The 14,443-nt window shown below is 33.3% G+C and overlaps 1 protein-coding gene across 1 annotated transcript; it reads left to right on the top strand.

Moving 5' to 3' along the window:
* Positions 1 to 1,136: 1,136 nt before the first annotated feature.
* On the top strand, positions 1,137 to 11,377 carry LOC130447116 (odorant receptor 4-like). The gene is made up of 7 exons (XM_056783772.1): positions 1,137 to 1,341; positions 4,448 to 4,839; positions 7,107 to 7,288; positions 7,340 to 7,460; positions 9,103 to 9,192; positions 11,061 to 11,216; positions 11,268 to 11,377. Exons 1-7 carry the CDS (start codon positions 1,137 to 1,139, stop codon positions 11,313 to 11,315), a joined length of 1,194 nt encoding a protein of 397 aa, XP_056639750.1. The 3' UTR covers positions 11,316 to 11,377.
* The last annotated feature ends 3,066 nt before the right edge of the window (positions 11,378 to 14,443 follow it).

Genomic DNA, 14,443 nt, shown 5'->3' with positions numbered 1-14,443 from the left:
TTTCATGCGCCGTGAACGCTTAGACCCTCCGCAAACGGGTCCACTCATTTGCAATTCGAGTTGTCAACGGGAGTAGCGTGTCTGTGTTTCACAGTGGGAGTACTCACACGGGCCAACTGCCAGTCGTCAACTCAAATCCAGTTGGCAACGTGAATCTCAATCTCAATCAATTTCTTTTGTTGAAGAGGTGGAGAAGCATGAAGTGTTGTACAATTACCACCTTCCTGGTTATTCAAAAAAAGATGTGACGGAGAAGGCTTGGCTGTATTGTAGGAGCAACCAATCTCACCAATTCTTCAAAGCTTTCTTTTGTCATCCTATAGAATGCTGCAAAACTTTGCATCTGTTTCTTTCAGTTCTTCGGCAGTAACAAACAGCCTGCGGCTTAAGTTTTTTTGAATATATGGATGACACCAATATTTCCTTCTTCCTCCTCAAAGATACCGTCTGTACTGATAGTAATCTATCATTTCTTCCTCAGACTCATCACTGCTAGAATGTACTTTGAAAAACTAGCACTATATAAAGTAAAATTATAAAAAATGTAATTTCACTCGACCGAGCTCTGTTGCCAACTGAAACCGACTATCAGCCGAGAGTTGCGGACTGAAGTTGCATACATGGCCCTCCTGTGTGCGAACTCCAGTTGCAAACAGCTTGCACAACTCCGATTGCACGATTCAGATTGTGCGTTGCGAAGTCAAGTTGTAAACTCAAGTTGCAAATGTGTCGACTCATGTGGAGAGAATGCTTCCAAAGATTCCTTCCCTAATGGTAGTGTAAACAGTGTGTTCAGTAGGCAACAGAAAATAAAATTGCTTGTTTTCACATTGCAACGTCATTTTTGATTCTTATTTCGAATTGTCAATGTAAAAAATTAACTATTTCAGTAACAATAATTAATTTAAAACATTACTTTAAGATACCGTTTGTAGGGGGAGGTAATTTCATATGCCGGAAAGAAATTAAATAATTTAAAATATTTTTTTATCTCCTCGTCCCTCATTTATATTTTAGACAATTTACGACCATTAAAATAACCCTTTCACTGTTTATTAATATTTAAGGCTATTATTAGTAGAGAGTTCCTATAAATTCAAGATTTATGTCACGTTTAATAGATAATACCGTGAAAAATGGCACCGACCACAGTAAATAAGAAAGTTTCGATAACGTGCATGCCAGCGTCATTATCAATATTGAGAACGTTTCTTGCATTTCCTTCAAAAAATACCGAACTCGAACCTGGAATTGTCTTTTACTTAAAGTTTTTAGGTGTATCTCTATTAGGATCTCTCCCGATGTTAAGCAGTATAATGCATTTAATAAATACTGTTCAGAGTAAGTAAATATTTCATATTTTGTCAGTACTTACACAGAGCTGCCTGAAAGTGAAGTAATGCAGGTTTCTATTTTCATGATCGTTTTTTAAATACTTTTTTTACATTTTTCGAAAAGACTATTCATGAACAAGGTGTGGTGTGATCATTATTTTATTAAAAACAAAGTAAAATTGTAACATAAAATAGTAAAAATCTTCGCTAGCAAATCACTTATTCAAACGTTGAACCCATGAAGTATTTCTGGACTGCTTATTTCAGAATGATTTACATCTGCTTTGTCGTGGACTTGAGGAATGGTGCCTAAAAGAATCTTTTTAGAACGTTGTTTATTTTCGGAAGAAGCCCCAAAAGAAGCAGTCAGAAACTTGTTAATTGAAATCAATGTGTGGGACGATTCAATTTGTAACAAATATGAAACAAGAATATTTGAAAAATGAACAGAAAAATGTGACAAAAACAATTTATTGAAGCAATTTCTATGGAAAAATATTATCTCTTTAATCTTTGATATTATCTCTTCCACGAACCGTTATCCATTTTGTGCAAACCCTATAGAATTTACAAAAGCGTTTTGTTCCTCTTCTTCTTTTAGAACCTTTACTGTTGTTTTGAGTAGGATCTTGTTGATTTGCTATCGTTTTTCCAGCTCATTCTCCAGTAAGAACTTGAAAATTTTGAATTGATGTTCCCTGTAAAATCAATTTAGAACCGACACCAAATGTTAAAGCCTAAACAACGTCACATAAAAAATTACTGAAACATTTTTTTGTTCCACTTGCGATATTATAGATGTCATCATTTTGTCGATTACATCAACGCCGTTGTTTAAATCGTTGTTAAAAGTAATAATTCCGGTTTCTACAAGTCTCCAGTGTGTTTATCAGACATTTGACTGTTATCTATATTTCTACCTATAGCACTTTTTCATCGCCTTTTTACTTTACGACTCTAAGTCGTCTTCTTTTTCTTTTAATAAAACCCCGTTCTGGTCAATTCCGAATATTTTTGATTCACTAAGTTCAAGATCTAATACTATCTTTTTAGTTTGCTACCTTCGCATGGGACGATTTAAACAATGTGAAGAAAAAATCTTTTGGAAATTGAAAAAAATTTATGATACAATTTTCTACGAAAAGATTCTATCTCCTTATTAGGGGATATTTTCTACAACAAACCGTTAGTTTTTCTATATAAAGCGCATAAATTTTACAAAAGTGTTTTGCTTGGCTTCTTTTACAATATTTACTCTTATTTTTAACAAAATCTTTTGTTGGTATGCAAGCATTGCTCCTCCCTATTTTCCAGTAAAAACTTCTTGGTAAATTTTAGATGTACGAGTACAATCAATTTATTTATTACAGCCTACACCAAATGCTTAAGCCTTTCACTTTTAAATGTCATCGTTTCAAGATTGTTAGCTTTAGTTATAACAAACACGTTCATACTGGTAATATTGAGCATCATCATTATTTTGTCGACTACATTAACACCGCTCTTTAAGTGGTTGTTAAACGTAAAAAGTCAAGTTTCTACAAGTCTCTTTATCCTAATTGTCCAATTTATGTATTAAGAGAGAGGGACATGTTACGATTTGTAGACTAAAACTTGTAAAAACTAAAGAACAAACATTCAAATAATTAAATAAAGATAAAACAAATAAAATAAAATTTCAATATACAGTAAACCAGTATGCAGCATATTCGGAATTAGCACTTTCCAGTAAATATGCCCTGAAATTATTGCGGAATACGGGAAAAGATGATATCGATTTTATTTCAATTGGCAAGTGATTGTGCATTTTTTTCCATTGTAAAATATTGAGCCCTTGATTAATTCTGAACGTGGAGTATGTAGGTAAAGGTCGTGCTCTACATATCTACTGAAAAACCTAAATTTGTTTGTTTTTTGACAACTATGCTTGAAGTTTTGGAAACTTTTTTCCGAATAGATACGGCATAATTTGCGAGAAGCATTGAAGAAATCATTGTAACATTACAGTTTCTCTCGCGTAAGACAAAACTGTAGATTTTCAGAAACAAAAACTGATTGAAAAGTTTGCCTGTTATCTATATTTCTAATTTTAGAGCTCTCTTATTGCCTCTTAGCTTTACGACTGTAAATTGTCTCCAAATAATTAGCCTCCTCTTTCTGATCTTTTCTTGATTCTCATTTTTCTGAGACATCTTGTTGTGAACATAACGCCCAATTCACTCAACTTACTTGACTTAACCTATTGATTAGATTCTTAATATGTAAGTAAAAGTCAGTCCGAGAGTAAAGGAGTCAGGAAAGTCAAAGTTCTTTAAATAAAATTTATTTTCGGTTAACGCTACGTAAGAATATGTACGGAAAGAAAAATCATGAACAAGAAGTAAAAAGAAGAGTAGGTTGATCTAGGGAAAAGTGCTGGAGAGAATTCACCAGAATCAAAGTTAGACGGAGAATTAGAAACTCTGAATAGCAAACTAATGGAGCTGACGCGGATAGTATTAATGGATACTGAAGAAGACATACTTGGAACAAATGGATGAAGGAATTGATTATAAGATACTCATGCAAGAAGACACACAAGTGTAACTAAAAACACCAGTGGATCTTCCAGAAATGTAAAGTAACTTTTTTACAACAATGTAGAAGGGGATTTTGTTTGGCTGGATATCAGAGAGCTAGTTTATTTATGTTTTGGATGTCTGCAATTTCTAAAATACGTTTTAAGTGAATTTTTTAGAAACAAACAATGTGTTTCAAGTAAATAAAGTTTTTTTGAAAAAGAAAACGTGCTTCATTTCACCACAATAGCTTTAGAAAGTAATTCATTATTAAATTCATATCCTGTATCAATTCACTCATCTAAATGGGGTGAACTGATACGGGAGGTTTATTTCTCAAAAGAAAATAAAATTTTAAAACGAATAGATATAGCTATGTAATGTAATATCCTTAAAAGTTGTAATAGGTTATGAAGTCAGAATCTTTATCATTTATGAACTAAACTCAATTAAAAGCTTGAAGGAAACTTCTATGGAATAAAATATGATCGATTAAGGAACGTAAAATTATTGTGGAAAAGATAAACTACTAATTTTTGTTACGAAATATTTTAGATGGAAAATTCCACCATATCGACTTGGATTTAACATATGCAGTTTCATTTTCAACCGCCTACGCTTTAATTTGGGCTTTTATAATAAAAATAAAATCTGCTGCCAAAATGTATACGTTCATATCAGATTTTGAAGTATTCGGGAAACCTACAGATTTCGATAGATGTAATAAAGCTTTTAATAGATACGCTAAAATACATTTTGTTTACCTGGAATTGCTTATATGGACCATTATTTTAACGTCAAATATATTTAAAACTCAAAAGTGCAAATTGGAAAATCAACTATATAATATGAATGAAGTTTGTGGACTTTTTTCATATACTTGGATGCCTTTCGATATCGATTATTCTCCAATACGTGAGCTCTACTTGTTATTTGAAATCTTTGGGGTAAGTTTTCAATCATCTGAAGTAAACAGAAAAAGTTATTCTGTATAGAGTAACCTATTATATGTTTATATACAGGGCTACTTCACTATTGAAACTTCTTATATCGAAACAAGTATTGTTTTGCAATGACATGGAATAACTATTATTATTTATATAGTTTTAACTTTTTTCTGTGTTCAAATTAATAACAGACAAAAAGTGATATAGAAGTAATGTAATATATATAGTGAAACTAACTCAGAAAGGGTTTAAGTCCAGGCTGCGTGCATGTCAATCTAAAACTACAAAATTTACCTTAAAAAGGTACTGATGTATTATTCTGGCAGCAAGGGGACGTGCATTATTTTGCATAAACACATGTGGCTCTAAAATCTCTGTAATATAGACAAATTGATAGACCCTCCTACAATATTCATTGAAAGTCATATGTTAAAAGGAAAATACTTCTAAATCTCCTCTCCTATCTGAGGTACATAAACAAAATATGGACTCTTCCGTCAAAAATACATTACCTTAATCTTGAATATTCCAATTCACATTTTCTCGTGCAAATCTTAACCTAACTACACGGTGTTTATTAGTCAGCATTTCTCGAAATATTTCTCACGGTTTGTAAAGTATCTCTTACAGTTCGAGCTTAAGGTAAATGTAGTTAAAATTGTTGAAGTTTTAAAGTTTATCGTCTCAAAAATCTATAGGCCTTTTATCTTAGCTTCCGATCTCTCGATGTGTCAAAACTACCCGGGACAGCGTTAACTGATTGCTTTCCAGTATATTGGTAACGTATTTCTGACTCCGCTCGTCTTCAATAAGAACAACTATTCCAACAATTTCCTCCCTTGTTGACTTTAAATTTCTGCTGAAACGCTCTTCCAAAGTCAATATTGATTTAGAAATTCTAATAAAACACAATTGTGTACTCTCGATCTGTGCATAACGAAGACATGTTCTTATCAATCAAACTAATCGATAGTGCAGCTAAAAGTGTTTTTACCGTGTTTCTGAACGGTCTACTTGCAAGGCGGGCTCTGCAGAGATGGATAAAGACACCTGGCATGAGACAAGCAAAGGCACATATAGATAAACCTTGTGCGTTTCACACCAAACAACTGCTCCAACTAAACAGGCGCGAAATCCGACTAATGACCGGATTTTTAAACGAGCACAGCCATATAAGACGCCATGTCCACACCATGGGCATCACGGACGATCCGGAGTGCCGTTGGTCCATAAAATCGCAGACCACCTCATCTGTGAGTGTCCTCCACTCACAAGAGCGTTGTTTTAATACTTGGACAAGCCTCCCAGCTCACCTAATATCCTCAAAGTGTTCAAGCTGAAGCGCCTGATCAGCTTCTCAATTGATATCCGCATTTGGTAACGACAAGACGGGTCACGACGGGTCTATCTGTACAGACCTATGTGCTCAACGGCCCCTTCGCCGCACACAATGTAACTATGAACTAATCGATCTTACATGGTCTTTCGTACTTTTGTTAGTTTCTAGTACCATAATAAAAGTCAACTAAGGCTGCATTTGCTGAATGTTTACATTTTTATGGAGTTTCAACAATATAGAGACTAAAAATCGCTAACCAAAGTAGAATCAAGGCGAAGTGGTAGTAAAAACTCACCAGAAAGTAAAAATTTATAAATTTAATTTTTTAAAAGAGTTTCAAGCAAAGATATTTTCATGTTTTGCATATTTTTCTTGATTTTTTAACTAGCTAAGGCAGTTTCACAAAAACTTGAAGCTCACTTTAAAGCTAAGTTGTGTACAGCAGCTTTGATCCTCTGAAAAGCCCAGATTTGTTCATTTTTGGAGCATTGCTTTCACATCTGCAGCTCGGCTTCCAAGTGTATTGTGAGGATTACCGACTAAATACAGAGAAGAGCAAATCGCTTATAGGTGATCCAGAGTTGATTTGAAACTTCGACAACTTAGAGCATAGAAGAAAGGTCGCTAACTTTTCCGGTACTACAATAGCAGATGTTCATACGCACTCTTCAATGTAATCCCATCTAAAACAGTACTTGCAAGATCTACTAGATAGGTAGACGAGGCTCATTAGCATCTAGTTTACCTGCAGACGCCTTTGGGCTTACAATCCAACTATGTACTATGAACTTACCAAACTTCAAGATCAATATCCACAAGCATCTCCACACTTTAGGCGCCCCTGGAGCTATTCGAGTATAATGGAGTTTAGCCTGTATTTTACATACAAAAAAATTTCATAGAAAAATCCAAACAGTATCATTTATAGGCTCATCATATTTATATGCTGGCCGGACTGATGGCTTGGCAAGTATTTGAAACTATGCAACACATAATAATAAGAATACGTCACGTGAAACATGTTATGGTGGAAGCTTTTACCTACAGAGACTCTACTGTAAGAAGAAGAAAGTTTAATATTGCTGTCAGATATCATAATTCTATTTTCGGGTAAGAATCCGAATAATTTATTTTATCCAGATATTCCCGCAATCTTAACAGATTATTTTCTTACTGTTATAGGCTGGAAGAAAAATTAAATGATGCTTTTAGTATATTCATGTTCACACATATGGTTTTGACAGCGGCTGTACTCGGCATTGGAATTTATTCCTGGCTACGTGTAAGTTGTTTTAAGTGACTAGTGTGGAATAGACCAACTTGCTGATAAGAATTTGATATCTTTGTGTTAATTTCATTGTTTCCCAAGGTCGAGTTACAAATCTACAGTTATGCTTTAAAGATACTGTAGATGAAAAGTGAAGTATCCTCCCATAAATATTTGAAGTTTCTTTGATAAAAATTGATTGTAATGCAGCCCACGAGAATGTGTGGGTCTATCTTAACATATAACAATTCCACTGGAAAAATATAATTAAATATTTTGAAAGTTTTTGAATGAAGTTGAAAGATGTTTTTCTTATTTATTTAAACCATTTCTAAAGATAGGAAAATTTATGCAGTTTCTTACTTACTTAATATTTTTAAACACTTACACTACTTACTAATTATAATAATTGCCTACTAATAATTAATTATTCACTACTTATACAATTTATTTAAATTCAGTTACTTTTTACTATACTACGACATTCAGTTATTAACTGACATAAGCTGATAAACAAGCTACTATTTATACCATAAAGAATTTCTAGAATAGTTCTAGAAAGTAAACAAACTAATCAAAACAAATCATTAAAAAGGCTTTCCTAGAAATTGGATTTAAAAAACAATATACCAATCTCCGCTGTATATATGAAAACATGTAGAAAAAGATTATTAAATGATTTCCGAGAACATCCGCATTAGATAAACTTTCGCCGCTTCCATCATAAGGAAACAGGACCGGCTTCACGGTCCTTGTTGTTGACGAGAAAAGATATGAAAAAAGTTTAACAAGAAAAGGGGGAGGCTGAAATATATTTTAACATTAATTTGTATCAGGTTTGTAATAGTTGCAATAGATATCAACGTATTTGCAATAAATAATAAAAATTTATAACTCATCAGAGACGGATTTTCTCAATTTATTTGTATCAAGACGATTTTATGGGAAATTTTAGTTTTAATTTATTGTTTGCTTCAGGTCAAACGAGATCAGTTTGATTAAAAAATGACTACTCAGCGGATGACAAAAGTCTTTACTCCAGAAATAAAAATACAGTACGTAAAAACCGTTTTTCGACCAAAAAGGTTGTGGCTACAGTATTTTGGGGCTCCAAACGTGTAATCTCTCTTGATTGATTAGAAAAAACGTAGCTGCCTAATATTATGCTGATTTCTTGACATATTTTGATGCCGAATTTAAGATCACACGATTGCATTGAAGAGAGAAGCTTTATTTTATCAGAACAAGATAAGACCCTTTAATTTTCATCCGCCACATTAACCTGATTTGGATCCCTCCGAATACTCTCCTCAAATTTTATAAAAATTGGATCGCTGTAACGCGATATGAGACAAATCAATTTTTTTAAAAGTATTTTCAGAAGATTATTTTTAGAATCATGAAAAAATTTGTAACTCACTAGATTGTATTGTATTATGCCTTTTTTTCGAGTTGAGTCTTCCGTCGAACTGTTGTTGTTAATATTCTGGAAACACATATGGAATAGACTAACTCTTTACTAAGTTTTGTTTCTATAGAAATTCCAAATAAACAAGCTGCTATGCCCCATCCACCATTTGACTTCCAATTTATTTATATCAAAATCCTTGATCTGATTTATTCATTACAAAAAATTCACTAGCGTTTATTGTTATAGGTAAAGTCACTATCTACTTTTATGGTTTGTACTGGATGGTTTGTTGGATTATTTATGGATTGTTTCAGTGGCCAGCGTCTTCAAGATGAGGTTAAAATTTTTCTGTTATTAGAGAACTAGCGAAGAGTATAATTGATATAAAAACATGTCCTGTAAATATCAATCATGAAGGGTGTTTTTTATTGCTTGAAAAGAATTAGGAAATAAATACAAGTATTTTTTGTAATATTAACGAATTTTTTTTATTTCAAACGACTAACGCGTATATTTTAGAGTCTTTGCAGTGCTACAGGGTGTTAGTAGTTCATCCCAACGTAGATCTCTAGATCTTTGATGGTTTCTAATCAAGGTATAAAAAGTTGGTGATCTTGTCTATATACCACTGGGTTGACCATGGGCATTTCTAAATACGATTGAAACGGTTAGTTTGTCTGGTTTTCGAAACAAATTGGAGGATTAATTGCAGCGTTTTTTACGCATGCTAGCTCACACGCTAAATTGGACAGAGGGTCAGTTTTTTGAGCAAGATGACGAATAGACACATTTGGATCTTTTTCAATATTACCCTAAAGGCCGCTTGACAACATGCAATGAATTGCATGCAATTTCCTAGCTTCACATTTTATTTAGTAATTGTGTGCGGTTTAAAAATGAAAATAACAATTGTAGGTGAAGTAAATGAGAAAAAAGGAGTCAGTGTATCACTAACAATAAATATCTCAGCTTTACCTTGCTTCTGGAGTCTGATGGACATGAAAGGGCACCCAGACGATGGTGGGCCAGGTCCTGGCTGGATAGTACAAGGAGAAACATGAGTTTAACTATAGATTAAGACGAGAAAACGTACAAGAACAACAACAGTTAAAAAATTTCTAGGACAACCAAGAAATTCTTGGCGAGAGACGTGTTATCAGCAGATCAGAAACTCAAGAAATATTGCGTCTTACATTGCATTGCACGTTGTCTTGCACTATATCAAGCTTCCTTAAACAGAGGCAATCGCTTTTTGTATTTACTATAATATTGGCGATTAGAATAAACATTTAATTCTGAAAGACCATTATGAGAATTATACGACTCATGTTATGCCCAATATGTCTTCCGACATTTCTCAAAGTTAATTTGAACAATTTGAAAATGTTGTTTCAGCGTGAATCTATTTATAGTAAATAACAACCAGAGCAAACTAATTTAAAAATGCCTGGAAACTGTCTTTGGTTTTCGTAAAGAACAACCATTAGAATAAATAATAAGTATATTGATATATGCTATTCAAGAGAAAGATATTCACCTATTTTAGGTTTTTTGGCTTTTGTGATATTATCATATAACGTGTAGGCTTCATTTTGTATAAATATTTGCTTAAGGCCATGACATGGATAGAGATAACGTACAATGAAATACGAAACGTAATTTTTTTATCAAAGCCATGCGAAGATGAAACTGTGTTAATAGATTCCTGAAAGCACCTGCAATTGCAAATTTATTGGTTTTGTGCCATTGCCTGCAAGCTACAATCCAAGTGAGAAATCTAGTTGTTTTTTAGTTTTAGAACCAATCAAATAGTACTTAGAGTATTTGATAGTATTCAGAACTTTTGTAAAATTAAATATTTCTTTTTCCAATGTTAGTCGGAACATCTGATTGTATCGAGCACTTTTATAAAACAAACCTTTTTGTCTTCAGCGGTTAATCTATTCCTGTTGATTGGTACTACTAACATTTATTTGTTGCCTTTTATCATGACCATATGTGAAGTAATTGTGTAGCAAAAGAGAAAAGGGTTATGTTTAGTTAGTGCCAAGAGCAATAGTTTGACCTTGAAGGTGAAGCGTCTTTATAAGACATTTCGGGAAGCGTCTACTAACATCAGACCAAAATCAAGTCGACAATATTGCTCTTGATTAAGAATTGATGTTCAGAACCTAGATTTCAATATGTAAAATATTATATTTTAGAGTTTAGAATTGGCAGTGGCAGTATATAATCTACCCTGGTATGATTGCGAAGAACCACTGAAGAAAGATATTATGGTCGTTTTACAGAAATGTCAGAGCAGCTTGAAACTGCGTGCCGGGGCTTTCGGTGTTATGGATAGAGCGATGTTTTTGGGGGTAAATCATATAAAGATATAGTGAAAATTGATTAAATTCATTTTTTTGTAGGTTATAAAATTGACTTACTCGTACATAACTTTGTTAAAGCAGACATAAAAATTAAAACTAATTTTTGTTAGATTACAAATTGTTGGTTTAGAAATAAAAGTTATTGGCAACTGATTTTTTTTTAAATGAATTCAGATATAATCGTGGATAGATGGTCTTAACTTTTGAGACCTAAAAGAGAATCTTTAACCCCAATTTGGTACAACCTGTTTCTTATTGTTGAAATTCTAATATAACTCCAATAAAAAACTAAGAATCCATATCCATAAACATCGAGAAATCAGCAGTTTACTTTGCCTGGCGCCACTTGCTATATCTTCCTTCACTGCACATCGGAATATTAGATCATATTAGTAAATCCCCAACCCTCTCAATGCCTCAGTCTTGAGTGACGTTCAAAGACCGATCCGTGTGCACATGAAATCAGTGCACTTGTAGGTCACAAATGCAATAATCGGTGTGGAAATGGGTATTTTGATAAAACGACGGACAATAGTCTGATATTTCCTCTTTCCTTAAAAAAAAATAACAGGGTACGTTTGAAATCAAATATATTGATCACGATTTAACTACGAGAGGTCTCGCACTACACACTCCGCTATTGTTGGCATTCAGGCGTCAGTCGGCGTTGTGCTACAGCCACGTAAACATGTCCGCCATTACTGATGCTCTCAACAAGTGTGAATTGCGAAGTGTGAACCGTTTTCCACGGGATGAAGGCCATAGTGATGCGGAAATCCATCGGAGAATGGGAAAAATTCATGAGTGATGGTATTGTGCGTGAATGGTGTCGAAAATTTAAAGATGGTGCATGATGAAGGGGGTCAAGGACGCAATTTGACAGAATGGTTAAAGAAAACCGCAGCACAATTACTACTTTGACTACGGAATTTCCAGAAGTTTTAAGATCTGTTTTGTACTCTACTCGAATTCATTGGCGACAGCTTTCTGTTTAGAGGGTATTGAAAAGCGTGTCCACAAATACGACAAATTTCTCAATCTCTTCGGGTAATTATGTCGAAAAGTAACCTAAAGTGTACCAAATCTTTTGGTAATAAATTTATTCTTTTATATGAACTTGTCTTTTATCTATAGCCTATCGGAGGTTATGTTATGAAAAAATTGACTGATTGCACATGGGTGTGATGTAAGTAACAGTCTCTACTGCTTCCCGTATTTATTATTTAGAAGAAACGAGGCATCAAATGGACAAAATTTAGGGTTTGAAGACTTAAAACGAATAAAAACTATCCTCGCAATGTTATCTATTGAGAAATGAATGATACAAAAGATCTCAACTTTCATGAATGAATTGAATTAGTTAGTGCTGAATTTATTTGTTAGATTTTTCCTCAATCCTCAAAGAGAGTTAGGATACCCATAGTTACTTGATTGGGACTTGGTAGGTGAAAAATAATAATTTTTGTTTATGCATAAACAGCAGGATCACTTAGTAAATCTACAAATATTTTTTTATGAACACCCTATAAATACGTGACTGTTACTTCAGGATTATATTCATTAGTGACAAACTCATCATTATAAATATCTCATTCATCTTGTATTTTTCATTCTTATAATATACACTACAGGTCGAAAGTTTTTTCCCACCCTATAATTTGCGTGATAAACAACAAATAAAAACAGTACGATCGATTTTGATATTAATATTTTGAAAAACGTATATAGATAACAATATAGTATTTATTCAAATTTTTGATTCATCAATGTAACCTTCTTTAGCTTTTATTACTTCGGTACACAATTTTGGCTTTTTTTGTAACAACTTCGTTGAATAATCGTTGTCTATCTGGTTCCATTCGCTTTTCAGGATATTCCATAGATATGGAGTGATTTCTGCTTTCTGATTCCCCTGTACAATTTGTGCCACAACAACTCAATCGGGTTGAGGGCGTGAAACTGTGATGGCCAAAATCATTACTTTCAGTACATTCTTCCTTTCCAATTCTTTCAAATACTCTTTGCACAGCTTGGCGGAATTCTGAAACTCCACTGTGTTTTACAGTCGGGATTACAACTGGATCTAGCATCCGTTCTCCCTTTGACCTGCGTACAAACACTCTTTTGTTAGAGCCAAAAACCTCAAAATTTCACAAACAATTCCCTAAACCTCTCTTCCACTGTACATGCCTCCAATTTTTATGTTTTTCAGGTTTATCCAATCTCTTAAATTCATTTTGACGTCTTAAAGAGTTTCTCTAAATCGCTTTTTCACTGTAGAATTAATACTCAAAGGCAGATACCTAGATTCATTGATTTGAGCTGCTATCTCAGGGATTGTGGTTTTCAAGGCCTCCCTGAACAAATCAGCAGGTATGTGCAAGTTTTTACTTGTCGCACTCAGCAACAAAATATAAACATGCGCTCTTATAAAGGAAATAAATGACGGACACTATTATCTTTGGTTTCTAAGAAACCGTTTCGATCTTCGCTTGGCAATATGAAACAGAAATTTGTTAATGTGTATTATTTTGAATTTCAATGGATTATGGGGTGGGTTAAAACTTTTGACCAGTAGTATAACTTGTCGAGTGGATTTGTAGATGAAAACTTGAAATAAGTTAAAGAAGAAGATAAAAAAATTGGACTTGAAGTGTCAAGGAAGTGAGATCCTGTTATGAGATTTATTGCCCATAATTAATTCCTTGTATAACTCCGTATATTCTGATATTTCTTTGAATATATCAAAGGTATACTTGCTATTTATGCTATTAAAAATCCTAAATCACAAGTGTGAATATTTTTTCTTATTATTGCTTAATGTGTAGTTTAATTGATGAACCATAACCTCACTTTTGTACTTGTGACTATATTCCTGATCGGCGAAATAATACAGTTCACTTATTTATAGCACATCAACCAAACGCTTGCTTTTGGCCATCAATACGGATTTTCTTGTGAAATAAATTATCCTAGAAAATTACTCTATTAATAATAAAACAAGTTGAGACTATATTCATGTTTGAGTGTGCGAGTTCACACGATTTGCAAAATCCTATATACCCAAAACTAATTATTAGTAATCGGTAAGTAGATAAAAAATTTATAACATGATTCAATATAAGTTGAGATTTCTAAGCCACAATTCCGTTTTCCTTGAAAAGGTGTTAAAAATATATAGTTGAGTCAAAAGAAAACAAAATGAAAATGAGTGG

Source organism: Diorhabda sublineata, chromosome 7 (assembly GCF_026230105.1).
Source record: "Diorhabda sublineata isolate icDioSubl1.1 chromosome 7, icDioSubl1.1, whole genome shotgun sequence".
NCBI lineage: Eukaryota > Metazoa > Arthropoda > Insecta > Coleoptera > Chrysomelidae > Diorhabda > Diorhabda sublineata.
The sequence above is the reverse complement of the archived record's forward strand: the minus strand, read 5'-3'. Positions and strand labels throughout refer to the sequence as shown.

What these genes read in the sequence shown, in the direction of transcription:
- LOC130447116 (XM_056783772.1), top strand. Translation starts at nt 1,137, where the DNA reads ATGGCACCGACCACAGTAAATAAGAAAGTTTCGATAACGTGCATGCCA. An exon ending in TTTAATAAATACTGTTCAGA is followed by an intron (nt 1,342 to 4,447) that starts GTAAGTAAATAT and finishes GAAATATTTTAG; the next exon opens with ATGGAAAATTCCACCATATC. An exon ending in ATAGAGCGATGTTTTTGGGG is followed by an intron (nt 11,217 to 11,267) that starts GTAAATCATATA and finishes ATTTTTTTGTAG; the next exon opens with GTTATAAAATTGACTTACTC.